Source organism: Akebia trifoliata, chromosome 14 (genome assembly GCF_017979445.1).
Source record: "Akebia trifoliata isolate Shusen 1 chromosome 14, ASM1797944v1, whole genome shotgun sequence".
Taxonomy (NCBI): Eukaryota; Viridiplantae; Streptophyta; class Magnoliopsida; order Ranunculales; family Lardizabalaceae; genus Akebia; species Akebia trifoliata.
In genome coordinates this window covers 30,600,673-30,618,944 of record NC_141388.1, presented here as the reverse complement: position 1 = coordinate 30,618,944, position 18,272 = coordinate 30,600,673, and the positions used below count along the sequence as shown (strand labels likewise).

The 18,272-nt window shown below is 33.3% G+C and overlaps 1 protein-coding gene across 1 annotated transcript; it reads left to right on the top strand.

The window, feature by feature from the left end:
* The first annotated feature begins 5,610 nt into the window (after positions 1-5,610).
* LOC147386741 (UBP1-associated protein 2C-like) lies at positions 5,611-17,454 on the top strand. Its single transcript, XM_086422930.1, has 8 exons — positions 5,611-5,794; positions 10,259-10,379; positions 10,613-10,792; positions 10,919-10,932; positions 13,291-13,407; positions 13,545-13,620; positions 15,719-16,119; positions 17,154-17,454. The coding sequence occupies exons 1-7, from the start codon at positions 5,652-5,654 to the stop codon at positions 16,064-16,066; spliced, it is 999 nt and encodes a 332-aa protein (XP_086279056.1). The 5' UTR covers positions 5,611-5,651; the 3' UTR covers positions 16,067-16,119; positions 17,154-17,454.
* The last annotated feature ends 818 nt before the right edge of the window (positions 17,455-18,272 follow it).

Sequence of the window (18,272 nt, the reverse complement as noted above, 5' to 3'; positions counted from 1 at the left end):
CAAATCAACTAAACTTTTATCTTTTTTTTTTTTCATATTTTAAATATGTATTCTCTAAATTAAAATATTGGTGACTAAAAATCTTCTACTCCACATTATTTATAAAAAAAAAAAAAAAAATTATATATATAGGAGCGGTTCAGCACCCTAAAGTTTGCCAAACATTTTTCAAAACATGGGTTAGAAGTTTTGGAATGAGCTGATTTTTTGCGAGGATGATCTTTATGATGAGGAGATCATCCTCACCAAAAATCAGAATATTCCAAAACTTCTAACCCCATCAAAAGTGATTTACAAAAATTGGATGGTCCACGATTCTTCAATTTGTAAACTAGGGTTAGAAATTTCAAAATGAGCTGACATTTGGAGAGGATGATCTCTTCACCGTAGAGATCATCCTCACAAAAAATCAGCTCATTCCAAATCATCTAACCCATGTTTTGAAAAATGTTTGGCAAACTTTAGGGCTGCTGAACCGCTCCCATATATATATAATTTTAAATAGAGTTAACGGATTCTATCTTATTCGGCACGAGATGTTTTGAACTAGTCAAATTCGATCTGTATAGCAAGGGGACAAGTTTTAAGATTATTTATTGAGTCAGACTAACCTAACTAACTTAGTAAGATTTCAAATCTTACTATGGGTCATTTGGCTCACATGGATTACCATATTGGCAAATCCAACAACACAGCCTCTTAATGTCATGGAAAAAACTAAGGTTAAAAAAGAAGTATTTTTTAGCTTAATCCAAGGTTTTGAAAAGGGACAGCCACTGAACTACAAAATTTAAAATTATAATTAAATGATAAAAAATAAGTTTTTTTTCAAAGTTCTTAGAAGTTTGTCTTGTACGTGCCTGTGGCATTGGATCATGTTTTTGGATGCCACAAGGTGATGGAGCCAACGAACTATTCTTATTTAGTAAGAATGAGTTTTACATTTTTTTTTTTTTTTTGGGATGTCTCTATCAAGGGTGTACACGTACGTGTTTTAAACTTACACTCGCTTAGTTTTAGGACCTTGAGGAACTATAAGCATATCCTTGAGTTTCAATCAGATTGAAAGATTGTAAAACATGGGAAATTATTTTTGCCTTTTGTAGGAGTGGTAACATCCTCTCCCTGAGAGAAAAATGTATCACATTGTACACTAATCTAGAGACTAGATCTATATTACAAGATTTGTTTCTATTAAATCAAATTGTGAATAGGTCCGAAACAAATCAGTTTGTAAAATGATTGGTACTAGACACATTATCAAATTACAATAAGTTGTGTAGTAAGCAATTTGCATATCCAATCAATTTAGTTCATTAAATTTGATTCACGTTTACCAAAGTTTTGTGGTGGTATTCTATATGATAATCAACATGACTATCACGACATCTTATAAACTTTGGCTCTTGGAGTAACCTAGGTCAAGATCGTATTAGAGCCTATAGATATGATGTTCTATATTAAGCTATACTGTGATACATTGAATCATTATCTAGTAAACACGGAATCTTAAGGAAATCTAATCTAATTTAATCCATTCTTATCCTAAGTAATCCTTGTAAATAATGATATGGTGTGACACATTACAACTTATTGCAATACATCATATCTAACTGCTCCAATAGATTGCTTATGTGATTGAGGTTCATGAGACTTGGATGAGACAAGGGATGTGTCTACATTATATTGCTCAATGATAGGAACGCACGCTTCATGATAGCATTTGAATTTCTAATGGTGATTTTTTCCTAATTGGATTTAGATTTGTACGAGTTTCATTTTGGAAACTTGTGATTGAGTATTTTTAATGGATGAGACAAAATCATATCCGAATCATTTTGTCTCGGAATGTTTTGAAACATCTCACAAGATTGTAAATGGGTCGGATTTTCATTCAAAATCTGAATTTAGCTGGTTTGGACCCCTTATAGTACGTCCGAATAAAAAATGAGTTGAATATAGTTTGATGTCCCTTGATCCGAGTAGGGTCCATTTAAGATACAAATCCAATCCTATATTCATCTAGATCTGAATGATATATGGCTTTGAAAATTATATTTCTAGGATTTTTGAAAGGAAAATGCTTAACAGACTTCTTTTGACACTGTGTTAATGTGGTAGTGTGTAGAGAACCATAGATTTTTTTTCTTGTATCTCGAGGAAAAATATTTGATGTTTTGAACACTATCACGTCAGAGCAGTGTCAAAGGAAGTCAATTTAGAACTACTCTTTTCAAAATATCCCTTTCTACTACTTTAATATGACATGAATTCTTAAAAAATAAAGGGATTATAATGGTAAAATGGAAGAATATAATAGGGGTTTCAATGGGTACCCTTTTATCCGAAACCAAACCAGAATTGAAAACCCTAATTCTCTTTCCCTTTTTATTTGAACTGAATAAAGTTGGGTCTAAAATAGAATCGAACCGATAGGGTTCGGAACCAATTTATTTTTTTCATTTTTTATACTATACATGATTTAAGATTTTCATATATTTTAAAATTAATATGTATTATATAGATTTCTTCAATTTTTCATACAAATATGCATCAAATCTTAAAATGTATCATCTCTTCTAAAAGTTTATTACTCTTAGAGAGGAATAATTTTAATTTTTGAAAAAAATATTAATTATTATCTTTAGTAGAACAAATTATATTTAAATTGATACTTTGTACATAATATGTTGAATCTTTCAAAGAAATATTTTTATAATGATTTAAAATTTATGTTTCCATTTGATTCTTGAGAATTGGAATCGATGCATACCTATGTGTTTTTTGTGACTTCGGATCTGGTTCGACTTATTTTAGAGTTGGAATCGAAATTGACAAGAATTGAAGAGTATATAATGATTATGGTTTTAAATTCCTTAAGAACCAAACCATTGACAATATAGCAATTAGCATAGAAGTCTAACATAAATTAAAGATATTGAACGGCTCAAAATTAACCAACTTGACTAGACCTAATTCAAGTAATTTAATTAGGCTGAATCTCAATAAAATAAAATGGTTTGGATATGTTTTTATCCAGTAGAATCTGATTCAAATACGGATTCAGATCCAGTTTAAAAAAAATTGGATATGAATATGGATATACTCATATCCAGCCTGGGTCCGACCTATTTCAAGTCCCAGGTGTTTATTAAATTTACTATGTTGTGCTCTAGATAAAAAAGTATCCCCCAATTGGGGGTGTCAATGAATTGATTCCGGTTCTATTCTTAAGTTACTTAGAACCAAAACCAATATATTTTTTCGATTCTGATTATTGTTAGTTGTGGTTCCAATTCTAAAATAAAGGGAACTAGAACCACCAAGAACTTGGTTACTCATTGGTTCCGTTTCTCAAGAATAGAATAAGAAAAAACATATTTCAAATCATTGTAAATCAAGATCTTTTATATAATAAAAATTACATATTATTTACCAAAATATCAACTTAATTAAAAAAAATCATCTAAAGACATGAGTAAATGATTTTGATTTTCAAAATAAAAATTCATCTTCTTTAAAAGAAGTAACTTTTGGAAGAAGTAAGCCATATTAAGCCCCAATGTATAGTTTATTTGAAAAATTGAGGGTTTTTTAATCTAAAATATAGGACAATCTTAAATCATCTATAGTATCAAAATTAAATTAAAGAAAAAATAAATCGGTTTTTGGTGCCCATCGAATAAAACCTAATGGTTTTAGTTCCTATCAATTCAGTTCCATTTTCGACCACGCTCTAATCGGTTCCAATAAAAAGAGAATCAAAATTGTGTTTTTGTTTTCGGTGCTGGTTTTGATTAAATGGGTACCCATTGAAACTGCTACTCACAACATCAATTGTCATCAATAGTAAAAGTAGGATGTCAAGTCGTCAAGGTCCCACTCGTAACATATATGGTACGTGGTAGTTAATGCTCTGACCATAATTAATGAAGACTTCATGAATAGACAGAACAAACTTAGCAAGTCATTAATGAGGTCTCCATTAATATTTTTAGCACGTGCTTCCATTTAAAGGTGGATTTTCAGTGAAGACAAATGCCTCCACAAGAATTTCTGAAACTTCGAAGGAGATGCTTCAAAATTAATATTTTTGAGGATCTTTAGAGACTTTGCCCCCACATAATTTTTTAAACTTTAAAGAAGTTATTCATAAATTAAAATTTATTAAGATCTATAAAGGACTTTGCTCCCATAGAATTTTGTAAAGTTTGAAGGAGTTACTTATAAATTAAAGAAATTAAGATCGTCAAGAAATTTGGCCCCTTACAAAATGTTTTTATTTTGAAGAAGTTAATAGTAATGAATTTTTTATATCAACGATGCCCTGTTAGAATTTTTGCCCCCATGAAGACAAAATCCTAGTTCCGCCCCTACCAATACCATCTCATCTCGGATGAAAAATAACTTAATTTTTCTTTTATGCAGGATAACAAATGCCTGATCAATTTTCTTAAATTTCATTGTAAATGTAATATTTATTCAAATTCAAATTCGATACCGAGAGAGATAAAAAAAGATGTACGGTCATTTGACTACTTGGCTAGTTAAGCATGGGCTAATTCATAGAACTTTGAGTTTAAATTACCAAGGAATAAATACGTTACAAATCAAGTCCAATGATTGGCACATCATTTTCGAGATATTTTGATTTTTTATTGACACAAATAAAGCGGGGGGAAACCTCTAAATGATTTTAATATTGGACCTTGAAGGCCTGAACATATTATAATTGCCAACAAATCTCTTTAGAAAGAAGATTTTTTATCTCGTGGTAACCTACTCCAATCCTCTTGTGGAACTTTCATTATTATTGGGTTTGCCATACAATTCACATGGTACTAGCGATTCGTGTGACATCATCAAATGATAAAAATCTTAAGAATCTACATGCACTAGAATGCTCTTGTTGATGTCTTTTTCGAATATAGACAATAAAAATAGAGAATTTCTATTGCCCCACCAACTTTTACTAATATCACCCCAAGACCGCGTGCTAATTCTTTGGTGAAGGACATATGAATTGAGGTGGCATTAGCAAAAGTTGGTGTGGCAATAGAATCTCTTTATATATATATCTAGGGAAATGTTCAGCAACAAACATTTTGGCAAAAACATTTTCAAAACATGGGTTAGAGGTTTTGGAATGGGCTGATTTTTTGTGAGGATGATCTCTACGGTGAGGAGATCATCCTCACCAAAAATCAGCCCATTCCAAAACTTCTAACCCCATCAAAAATGGTTTACAAAAAATGGACAGTCCACGATTTTTCAACTTGTAAACTGGGACTAGAAGTTTTAGAATAGGCTGATTTTTGGTGAGGATGATCTCCTCACCGTAGAGATCATCCTGACCAAAAATCAGCCCATTCCAAAATCTCTAACCCATGTTTTGAAAAATGTTTTGCCAAAATGTTTGTTGCTGAACGGACCCATATATATATCATTTAAAAAATAAATATTTATATAATAAAACATAATTTTCGCAATTTTAAATAAACTATGTAAATCGAACGAGTCAATGTTGTCCGGGTTGATTTGCTCGATTCATCTCGGTCTCGGACGAGTTTTAAAACCATGATTTTCGCAAACAGGGTAACTCTATTTACATGAACCAAGCAAGCAAGCAAACCTGAGAGAGAGAGAGAGAGATGGAGGATGCAAAGAAGAGGAAGCTGGACGAAAGAGGAAACTCACAGCAGCAATTATCGTCGTTGGGCCCATTGGAAGAACAGCTAAAGATGCTTCTTGACCCCCTTAGAAAAGACCAATTGCTCGATCTCCTCCTCAAACTGTAAGATTTTTCATTTATTATTCTAATTCCAATCATACCCTTTTCACTTTCGTCCAATTTTTGTTTTTAATTGTTGTTTTGAGGACCATTTTAGGATTCAATTTCCACTCATGGTTGAGTTATCGATATTAAAGAATTAGGTATGGGGAAGGGGTAGGTGTTTAAGCTGTAGGATTGTTCATGTCTTGGATAGATTAAATCCGGAATAATAATATATCTGGTATTTGAATTGGATTTGGATGAATTATAGGGTTAGGCACACTTGTAACCTGCACTATACTTGAAAAATGTCAATTTTTTTAGGATGAGTGGGTTATGCTTAATATAATAGATTAAATTATAGGGATAGGCACCACCATGGTTTCAAAACTCATCCGAGGTCAAGACTGGGACGTATCGCCCGAGTCCTCTCGGTATCAGGCATGGACAAGACGGACTGAGAAGTCAATTTTTTGAACGAGATTTAAAACTCCACGTTCATTTTTCTCATTTTTGAATGAGACGTGTCAAACGTATCGGAAAACTCGTCCAAGATGACTCAGTATCTGGTAGGGACAAGACGTGATGCGAAACCAAGTTTAAAAACCATGGGCAACACTTGCTTGCCTAGCAAAATATAAAAAGATAAAGTTGGTAGATATCCAACTTTCAAAAATAAATAACTTCTAGAACATCGCTGGCTCTAAATTCTTTCCATCAACAATATTAGATTGAGATGTTTCACAAATAGTTACATGGATCATGTAGAACCTAGTCTGAGGTCGTCAATTTGGCCACGTGGATTGCCACACTAGCTCAAATGACACCCATCCCTCTATTGTTTATGGTTTAGATTAGGTTTGAAAAAAAAAAATTACTTGATCAAAGGCTTTGAAATGAACGGTCTTTGAAATCCCAAATTTAAAATGTATTGATAAACAATGAATGGTTTGAGGATTTATTTATTTTTATTTTTAATGTTTTAGATTTAGATTTAGATTTTGTGCCTACATCCACGTGCTGCCTGATCATGTTTTTGGGTGCCACATGGAGTCCATATAGATAGGTGGTCCTTCAATCTTCTTATATAAGAAATCCTCTAAGAAAACCCCTTTGAATTCCTTGAAGATTTTAATCTTGTTGGTGCCCTAAGACGGATATAAGGACCTCTTGCATGGAGTTCTCCTCTCCTTTTTTTCTAGATAAGTTGAGTGCTCTGTTCCTTAAAGCACCCTACTATTCCACTAGAGCCAAATTTCCAACAAACGGCAAAAGGGGTTCGTGACCATAGAACTTCTCACCAAATCTTAAAAACAACACACTCCCAACTACCCCATTGTCTCAATCCTCCAATCTTTCTCTCTAAAAGGAGGAGAAAAGCTTTGAGAAAAAAAAAAAAAAAGGAAAAAAGAAAAAGAAAGAGAGGAGAGAGAGAGGACACAAAAAGGAGAGAGCTACATCCAAGAAACTGAAAAAAAAAATGGAGGAAATTTAGAATCATCACCAACTTCAGGATATAGTTGGATCTCTTTCATTGCTTTGGAATCTTATTTAATTCGAAGTATTCGTTGAAATCTCTAAAGGAATCTCAAATTAACACAAGGTAAAATTATGTCTCTGATATGTGTGCCTAGTTATGATGGTTAATGGATGCCGCCAATGTGATGGTGATCGGTCTATGGTCAAGGTAATAACTATTTTGTCAAAAATAAAATGCCACGGATTTAATTTCACTTTATGGCTGAAAGGATATCCTCCAGATGGGATGTAGAATGGGAGAGGTGATCTCTAGATCATTTCTATCATTGTGCGGCAACAATATCCACCTGTTATTAGTCAAAATCTTAATCACATTCTGGTCATTGGCTAAATAGTCCTTCTCCTTACCACACAATACTTGCTGCTTGCTGCTTGCTTAACTTATCATCCGTATGATGCATACATAAAGGGGTATCATTCATAAGGATGCTCATTTAATTCTCTGTTATGATTAACATGTATAGTTGATAAGGGGTAAATGTTATGGTGGTACACAATAGGATTTTAAAGTGATTTCATAAAGATAAAGAATCCATAAAAAAATACTTAAGAACTGGTTGATTAGAACTTTGTATTATCGGTGAGTGACAATAGTTGAAACAGTGAATAGTATTATCTATTCTTTATTGGTGAGTCTCATGATCATGCATTTTTAAATATATAATTAATGAAGTATACAATTAAGTAAAAACGATCTCATAAAGAGAAAATCGGGTGAAAACCTCAAAATGGGGAAAAAAGAAAAAAACCACAATGACAATTCCCAATTTCACATTTGAAAGTTTAATATCCAAATTCCAAACTTGCCAAAGTCAAGTTGAACCACGTACATATCTTCATATCTTCAACTTTTCAAGTGTAAGAATTGCTCTAGCTGAAAAAGCATGGCACCATTCTAACACTGGAAGAAAAACTTGAGTAGGATAGGCTCAAAGACGGAAATAATATGGTAGACATGAAAAATAGTGGCAGAAGAAGAAGAAAATCGAGAGATTAATAAAGTTGCAAATCCACTAGGACTTGTAGATTATATGATCAAAAGAAAAGATGCAATATATAGTTAAGGCGTGCACCTTTCCTAAGGTGTAAGCTTTTCAATTCCTCTATGGTCTATATGATTGTTGGCGGTGGTATTGGTGGAAAAACATTTTCCTAGGATAATGTAACTTGTAAATGCATGGTTGCACATTTCACTGGAAAATTTATTTGTTGAGTATATTTTTTTCTCCACTCTCGGGTGTGTCATACCCCAATTACGTCCCATGACCCTGTTATATTCATGGTCATTCCCCTCTCTAACAGATCAGTCTTTTGGAGTAGTTGGTTGGTTAACATGGTATCAGAGCACTAGGTTTGGATAGGTCACAATTTCGATTTATTCCACCCTTATAGGTGAGGGGGAGTGTTGAGTATATATTTTCCTCCATTCTCGGGTGTGTCATACCCCAATTAAGTCCTGTGACCCTCTTATATTCATAGTTATTCCCCTCTCTAGCAGAGCAGTCTTTTGGAGTAGTTGGTTGGTTAACACTATTTATTTGGAAAACAATTTTTCCCTCTTGGTGGGAAAATATTTCCCACCCAACTCCCCAAGAAAATGATTTTCTCATCTCCTAACTTTATTCTCTCACGATTAGCCCCGCCCATGAAACTAAAAACCAACTCTCTTTTTGACATTTTCCTAGGTGCAATCAAACATCAATATTCATTTTCCATTGACCATTTTCCTGATGAATTCATTTTCCCTTGAAAGCATTTTCTCTGCAATCATACAGACCCTTTTGGGTATTCCCTTAAAGCCTCAAGGCATTTTGTAAGAGCCTCATCCTAACATGAATTGCAAGGCATAAGTTTCCAATGCCTTTGAAAGCATTGATATGCAATTTGAAAATATTTGTTGTCCAATGAAGTTCTTGGGTGAGTTGGTAGTGTTTCTTTCATAGAGGCTATGGATTTAATGCTTGGCTAATGTTTGTGTTTAAGCAAATGCGTTTACGTGTGCATATTGTTTTACAAAAAAGTTTTATAGCGTATGATTATTAGTTAATGTGAATTTTATTATGAGCTACTTTAATATTCATCATTCGGAGTTAGTCACTCAATGAGCAATGGTCGTTCCATGCTTGCTAGGGTGAGAATTTTGACTAAAACTATGACTGTAATAGCATGCACTTGAAGTTGACATGATACCTGGGGTAAAATTTAAAAGATAGACAAGAAGTTTAGGAAATTAAAAAATAAATAAATAAATAAGAGGGAAAAAAACAGGGATATGCATGAGCTGCTAATAATTCTTGATTGCTGGTAAGTATGTCTGTCTTTTTCCTTAACTCCTACTTGTCAAGATTTTTATTCCTAAGCACAAAGTTACAAAGTCTTCTTTATGAAGATGCAAGAAATTCCTGGGCCAACCCTCTAGTAGTATAGAGACGATGCATCAGGAAAGGTCAGGATAGCTCAGCTGGTAGAGCAGCAACCCACAAACTTGTATCCTCAGTTGTTTTTTCGTTTTGTGTTAATTATTTCTACAAATACTGGTCAATACAAGAGGTTTATCATCCCATCAAGAGGTATTATTTTTTTCATTAGTGTGCATTGGTGTGAGACTGTTGTTGTTTGTTCTCTCTGAATATTCATGTCAAGATAAAGAAGACATGTGAGTGCTGCTCCTGATTGTATGCTGTGCGGATTGACTTGTGTGCATGTATGTGTGTTTGCATGTTGAGGTGGGCAGAGGGTCCCAATATCCTTCAGTTGCCGAAGAAATTAAAAGTCTTGCAAGAGGGTCCCAATATCCTTCAGTTGCCGAAGAAATTAAAAAGTCTTGCAAGTGCAGATCCAGTCCATAGAAAGCTTTTTTGTTCGACATGTGAGTGCTGCTCCTGATTGATGCTGTGCGGATTGACTTGTGTGCATGTATGTGTGTTTGCATGTTGAGGTGGGCAGAGGGTCCCAATATCCTTCAGTTGCCGAAGAAATTAAAAGTCTTGCAAGTGCAGATCCAGTCCATAGAAAGCTTTTTGTTCGTGGCTTGGCTTGGGATACGACTTCAGAAACGTTGTGTGCTGTGAGTGCATTGTTGATTGCTGATTGTGTATTGGGTGTGTCTTTGGAGTGGTTGTCTCATAAAATAAGATTCCTTGCCAAATTATTCCCCATTTGAAGAAGCAAATTAATTGCTTCACATTTACTTTAGATTCAATATCGATACCTTTTTCATTATTAATTCTTTGGGATTTTACGAGAATTGGATTATCAGCATTGTTATTGTAAACTGATTGGGGAAATCTTGTGGTCTAGGCATTTCAAGTGCATGGAGAAATCGAGGAAGGAGCGGTCATTGTTGACAAAGCCACGGGGAAATCACGTGGATTTGGGTTCATTACTTACAAATATATGGAGTCAACTCAGAGTGCATTAAGGGAACCTAGCAAATTGATTGATGTAAGATTATCCTCAAATTCTGATTCACTCTTTTGGGTTTAATAGATGGATGTGCTCTTTAGTTATGAGAAGTTTGGATTTAATGGGCCTGGACTACTTGTTTCATTGTAATAACCTTGTTAAGATATTTTTCATTTTTGACTCAGAGGGATAGAGGAAAAGCAATATAGAAAGTTGTAGGGGTGTTTTTGGAAAGGGGTAGAAGAGAAAAGACAATAAAGATGGCTGTACTTGGGAAGCAAAAGAAGAGAGAAATTAAAAAAGGGACAACCATCTTTGAGATACGTTGTATGAGTCATAAATCTTGAGACAAAGGAGTGGGGTCCACCATTGTGTTTTATTATACTAGTAGAATTGATATAGGACAGTGAGGGAAGATAAGAAAATATGGGGGTTTTAGGGAATTTGGTTTAGGATTTTGGGTAAGGATTAAGGATGTAAGATTGGGTTTACGATTTGGGTTAGGATAGGGAAATCCCAAAAGTAATTTTTTTTTTCTTCTCGCAATTACAACAATTTCCGTAGGATAGATGAAAATGGTTAAAGAATGTTAAAGGTTAAGAGAAAGGCTAAAAAATTATGGATTAAGGTTTATAGGTTTCAAGAATCAAGAATCAAGAAAGGGGTTTCAAGAATCACGAATCAAGAAAATCAAGAACATGGAAGTAAAAGAAAATCAAGAAAAATAAAAGAATAAGAAAAAGAAAAAATAGAGATTAGAAGAAGAAAGAGAAAGGGATAAAAAGATAGAACCTTGGAATCACACCAAGGGTTTCTTGGAATCACACCAAGAATGGTGGAGAACTCACTTCACTCCATGAAAGAAACTCATTCGTTATTCATCAAAATCTTCATTGTTTACTAATTAAAAAAATCATAATACAATCTATATAAAGAAAATAAATCAAGAATCCTAGTCAAACTAAAATACCAAATAAATAAACCTAATTTTCGTAATTTTCTCTCTCACTAATTTTCAAACCTTATTAAACTTAAAGAAAAGACAAAGTAAAGTTACTAAACTGTCTCTAAATATTATACTAAGACCATGGGCCAAAAAAACATGAAAATAAGTCCCAAAACATAAAATTAAATAAATAACTAATCTAAACTAATCCCATACGATAAATCTAGACCCAAATAAGTGAAAACCTAAATAATTATAAATTTTCCATCGGAACTCTTGACGGTTGACTTGATTTGAGTTCCGCATTAAGAATGTACGTTAGTGAAATTTAAAAATATGAATTATGGGATAGTGACCTAAAATTATGATATTTTTATCATGTGCAATTTAAAAAAAATAAAATGACGTGATTAATCTAATTTTCAAACAAATATTATGAAAATATATTATAAAAACAATAAAATCAGATTTTTCTAATGTCAACACAAATCTATGAGAACCCTGAATCTTTAAAAAAAGATAATAGTCAACTTTTTAGCCATTGAATCGCAAATTTAATATGCATTTAACCTGATAATAGTCAAACTTTTTAACCATTTAATCTCAAATTTAATATTCTTTTAACTTGTAAAATAAAGTCTTTGGACAATGTTTATCAAGAATATATATTTGAGGCTATAAAATCATATTCAGAAGGAAAAGAAAAATGCCTAATAAACTCATTTGCAAAAATGATTTTTAAGACAAATCAAGGAGAAAATGAATATTCTAACCATGATAACACATGCCAAATTATACACTTATGCATGGTCACCACCCAATCGAAACTTTGAATTCCATAATTAGTTTCTTCTCATCAATTCTTTAGAAATATGACAGATTTAGTTATAAATGAAGTCCTGCCTTGACTCATGAGTCCAAATCAAGTGATAAATATATAAAGACAATAATTATAAATATTTTAAAAAGAAAATTAATTTTGTATATTTCTAAAGATACTAACCATTTATGAATTATTATTTTTAAAGAAAACAACTCTGATAAAGTTTCAAAAGAAAGAATGCCTCAAGTTCCAATTTGGGTAACTTGATCTTAAATCTTCAGTAATTTCAAATGATAAAATTTTTTTTATCTTTTTGCCTTGCATACATGCCCAAATAGAATAAACAACTAAGGAAAAGAGAGAGAATAAAATAATATTTATAAATAGTATTAAAAATACTTATTCATGCTTCTAAAACTAACTCATTTCTGCAAATCTATGAACAAACCGTTTCACCAATAAAAGAACTTTAAACTAATATTTTCTAAGAGAGTACATGTTTTTAAACCTCTAAGACAAGTTTTTAAACATATTGAATCCTTTCAAGTTTGCCTTCAACCCATCATCTTTAGCCTGTTTGTTAAAACCCTTATACTATCACCAAAAAAATACATTCAGAAATCATTGAGACATTGTTTTTCTATCACAAAAAAATAAAGTGGGGTAATGTGGGACGAAAAGTTGTGCTTTACTATATATATAGATATGTTTGTACTTATGGTAGTGTTATCACGTAAGAGGGCTTTTGGATTTATTGAATATTATGTTCTTTAGTAGAACTTGTTGCAGTATCTATTTCTTGAGACATTATTGGAGCCTATCACCAGATATCACAACTGAGATGCTGCTCAACTGTTTTGCTAGGCATGGGGAGATAGAAGAAGGTTCGGTTGCTTACGACAAAGATACAAACAAATCACGGTACAAAACAATTATCGTTTCTCTTCTTCATAGAAAAAAAATGGCATTTTTTTTACAAGGTGGTGCTAAAACATTATGACCTTAGTCAAAATGAAATAAAATAAGATATTGTAATCTTTTTCCTATGTCATGTCCAGTGGTTTTGGCTTTGTTACATACAAGACTGTGGAGGCTACAAGGAAGGCAATAGATGATCCAAACAAGATTCTTGGGGTAAGATATTTCTCACATCCTCTTTTCTCTCATATGGTTTGCCTTAATGCTTGAGATTCTTAATGGCATGTATGTGCCCATTCCCTTTTGTACGTGAAAACTCACTAAGTCACATTTAGTGTGCATGCATAGTCTGAAATATCGGAACTGTATGTATCAGCCGAGACCGATACAAAACATTGACCTCGAAACATTTAATGTTTTGGAAATGTTTTGCTCGAGACAGTATTGGTTTTTCTCGTGATTGAAACATTGTTTGGTTCTCGACATCTCCCTTGTAGGAATTCCTACCTTTCCTTCCCTACTGTTGCATGAGACCCATGGTCAACTAGCGATTATGAACAACTCATAAGGGTTCTCACTTGATGGACATTCATCCACATCATCCTCTAGATCATGTAACCACAAATCTAATGTTCCCTATCACGTGCTTGCCTTATTCACTTAGAGACTGGATTTTATATTATTTTTAAAAAAAATTTATTTGTAACCCTCTCCCCCCCACAAAAAATAAAAAATCATACATAGAGACACTCACGCACATAAGGACATCACGAATATACCAATCCAAAAATTAAGTGATGTAGATAGGTTTGTTGACACTCATCTCACTACCTATGATCGAGTTAAGATGCGTAGAAGAAAGAAAACAACAACATTGACTGAGTCAAATTAGTCAAAACTGAGTCAACTCGATCCATTCTTGGACCGGTCCTCAAGACCTAGTCCAACTTCTCTTGGGACTCTTTCTTTTATTGAGTTTCTATTTTTTAAGTTGCTTAAGTAGTCTTGGCTAGTTTTTATTTCAATTTTAGAAAGATTCTTTTCCTAGTTAGTTTTTAATTTGTTTAATGTTTAAAATTCGTTTTTATTCATTAGGTTATAATTGGAAGTCCTTTTAGATGTCTAAATTGAGTTCTAATAAGATTAGAAGGTTAGTAATATGTTATAGATAGATTAGGAAGTTACTTTTTAGCATTTTAAAAGGTTTCTAAGTTGTAATGGAGTTATCTATATAAGGTGTTCTAATAAAAAAATTCAGAGAGTTAGTTTTTTTTTTTTTTTTAGATTGATTAATAAAAGAAAAAAAAGAGACTTCTTCCCTTTTTTAATTTTTCTTTTATTTTTTGCATAAGAACCCAATATTGGTTCTTAATTTTAGTGTTTGCAATTGATTTTCATCAATCTCAGACCTAAATTGAAGTTTCTAGTCTATTTTGCTCATCATAAAGATTCTTCATTACTTGGTTACTCCTAGTTCTTGGGATTTCACCCTGGAACCTGATTTTTAACATAAACTTTAGATTTGTGTGTTCTACCTTACATCATTAAGTTTAATAGTCTCCACAGAATGATGCCAAAGCTAGGTAAAATCAAACCAAAATAATCTCCAAAATGATCGTCATCCACCTTGCAATGCAAAAAAAATGGGGGCTTCTTTCATTATTCATTTACTATGATGATTTACCACAAAAAGTAACAATAACTAAACAAACATATGACATAAAGACTGGACACTCTAAGAAGAAATAGTAATTGGGAAGATGAGAACTTTGTTATTGTTTGTGGAGCCCGATGGTACCAGTCAGCAAGGAGTACTGTTCATCATTTCTCAAAGGGTGTTTTCATAATTTTACCGGTATTATGTAAAATCCTAGTTCCTTTTTCCTGGGGTATGTATAGTTTTCTTTTCGGTGAAAGGGTCTAATTTGACCTTCGAGTTTTCTCTTCATAGTGGAATCGATGTGAACCGTGGATGTACCTCAATCTTGAGGGAATCACATAAAATCTGTGTTTCTATGTGTGATTGCATCTGTTTTTTTTTTTTTTTTTCCTTCTCATTCTTTATTGATTCTATTTTTTCTTTACACACTTTGCCATTGCCATTTAAAAATGATCAATTATAGGTCTGTTTGTACAATTAACAATTATGCTTTTTATTAGACGACAGACCTCACTACACTTTTCAAGAACCAAAATCATTTAGCTTACTTTTGTCAGTTAGTTTTGAGTGAATTACCTGAATATGTGTCCTTGATTTTACATAAATTCCGAGTTAATTCTATCAATTCCTCATGGCTAGTAATGTTTATTTTAGGGGAGGAACGTAACTGTGAAGCTTGCAGACACCCAAAAGGGCAGAATGGTACAAACACATCTACCGGCGGCAATGGTTCCAATTGCAATACCCGTACAGGCGGGATATGGACAGCCTGGAAATTCACATGTTGTGAGCGCTCCCATCAGCTACTCTGCTCACCCTCAATCCGTGGCAACATACCCTACTGCTGCTTTCCCAAATCACATTCCCTCCGCTGTCGCTGCCACGGCTCCATACTCGACACAGCCACAGATTTCTTATCCACAAGTCACTGTAAAGGACCCAATTGGACTCCCTGCACCCACAGGAATCAGCGGGTACCCGTATTACTTTGCAAAACAATAATACTAAATTGAATCTTTTCGATAGAGTTCAATGTACTTGGAATCCTAGCCTAGGTAAGATAATCTCTTATTTGTGCTTCTTTTTTTTTGGGTGGGTAATTTACCCCCTCTGGGTGTTGATGAATATTTGAGGTACCCCCCAAAAAAGGATATTTTAGAAATACTTCCCTACTAAATTGGTGATATTAGGTTTACCTCCTGACCAAAAGTCAACGTTGTGCTTTCTTGATGACTTAACTGTGATTTTTATTTTTATTTTTATTTTTCAGAAGGAAAATGCTGAAGTGACTGCATTATACACTGCACTGACGTGGATATGTGCACAGAACCATAGATTCTTTTGCTTGAGATAGGAGTGAAAAAGCATATATGGTTCTGTGTGCATGTCAGCGCAGTGTGAAACGCAGTCACTCCAGCACGACTAAATTTCACTGTTATATCATCAAGAAAAAGCATCCTTGACTTATGTCAAGGGTATCTTGCATTTTACAAGGGGGTAAACCTAATATCACCAATTTAACAGGGGGTGTTTCTAAAATACCTCCAAAGAATACATTTTCAAATTGATGACTTGCCTCCCTTGACCATCTCTACTGAAATACCTTTGTCCCCAACTTCTTGCCAAAAGCCCTTGATTGCCCATCCGTCCCCAACCAAAAATAGAAAATCCATCCTCTTCAATATTTAGGATACATACTTTCATTTGTTTGGCAACCCTTGACTCCACCTAGAAAAATCATGATTTCTCCCCAGAAATGTATGTCTTCATCCCTTGATTTAATTGGGAAAGTCTCATTGATTTAGAAAAAATCGTGCGGAGAACAGGTGACGAACTTGTCACCCAAACCCAAGGTTGAAGACAACTAGTTTTTTTGGGGGAAAAAAACAAGTTTTTATGGCAAGAGATTGAACTTGAGAGTGTGTTGGTTATTTTATATTTCTCTCTTACAGAGTATCACCGTCAAGGGGTATGTCATTCGTTTGAAAACTCAAGTGGGCATCTCCAACATTCATCAAAACTCTGATATGTTTGTTTTCTCAATATATATATATATATGTATATTCTGATTTTTCATTGTTGTTTGCAGTGCTTCTTTGACTTAGATTTGTGCATCAGGAAAAGATCTAATATTTGGCCATGGAGAACATTTGACAATGAGAATAGGTGTTGGGTTTCTTTTGATGGGCAATGTATCATTTTTATTTTTATTTTTTTAATTTAAAGAGATATTTAATGAATCTAATTTTCAGATTCCTTGTAGGGTGTTTCCCCCCAAAATACTCGAGAGGCTATTTAGAGTCTCCACTTTTACTATAATCTCTTATTACTGTGATAGAAAGTGTGAGCTCTTCATATATAGTATTTGACAGCTCTTTTTAGCATAGCAATGGCTCTCTCTCTCTCTCTCTCTGCAGGTTTATTGTTTCTCTTTAAGATCTCATGATATGTAAAAATGCAGATATACCCTTATAGCTCTTAAGCCCAAATCTCCCACTAAACATAATCGGACCTATCTTGGCCCATCCTTGTAACTAATGGGGTCTAATAACACTTATCCAAACTGGGACTTTTCTTAAAAGGACAAAATCCAACCCATTGACAACCCTAGGAGCGAATTTACGGTTGCGTTTTTTCTTTTCTTTGTAGCACTTATTTGACGAGAGAGCACTACGAGTACAAGACACAAAATCACTTCCTTTAAATTTGGGAGGTTAGTGGTTGTCCACTTTCAAAGCCTTTAATCATCCCAAAAACACACATTAAAAAGATTAAAAAAAAAAAATTGAATCTTGACCATGAGCCTTATCTCGGCTCTAAAAACGTGGACTATAAATTAGACTAGTCCTAAATACCCTTATCAAGCTAAGTCGACTAAGCCCTCACTTGGGCTCGAGCAGAATTTTTTTTTTTTTTTTAAATGTTTAATTCAACCTTTTTATCAGAAAAGAAAGGATTGAACTTCCAAAAGAAATTTATTTTATCTAATCAAATATGAAATATATGTCTTGTTTAACTACTAATGGTAATAGACGAGGGTAAAATTATAATTGTACAATTTATTTTACTTTTATTTAAGTTTGAATATAAAAGTATAATGCATCTAACTATATATATATATATATATATATATGGGTCCAGCTCGGCAGCTCACATCAGGCAGACCATGTTGGAAGCCAAAATTTGTCTAATATGAGTTAAAAGTTTT

Coding starts and splice junctions, on each gene's coding strand:
- LOC147386741 (XM_086422930.1), top strand. CDS start 5,652: ATGGAGGATGCAAAGAAGAGGAAGCTGGACGAAAGAGGAAACTCACAG. Junction 10,380..10,612: donor CTTCAGAAACGTTGTGTGCT/GTGAGTGCATTG, acceptor CTTGTGGTCTAG/GCATTTCAAGTGCATGGAGA. Junction 13,408..13,544: donor AAAGATACAAACAAATCACG/GTACAAAACAAT, acceptor TGTCATGTCCAG/TGGTTTTGGCTTTGTTACAT.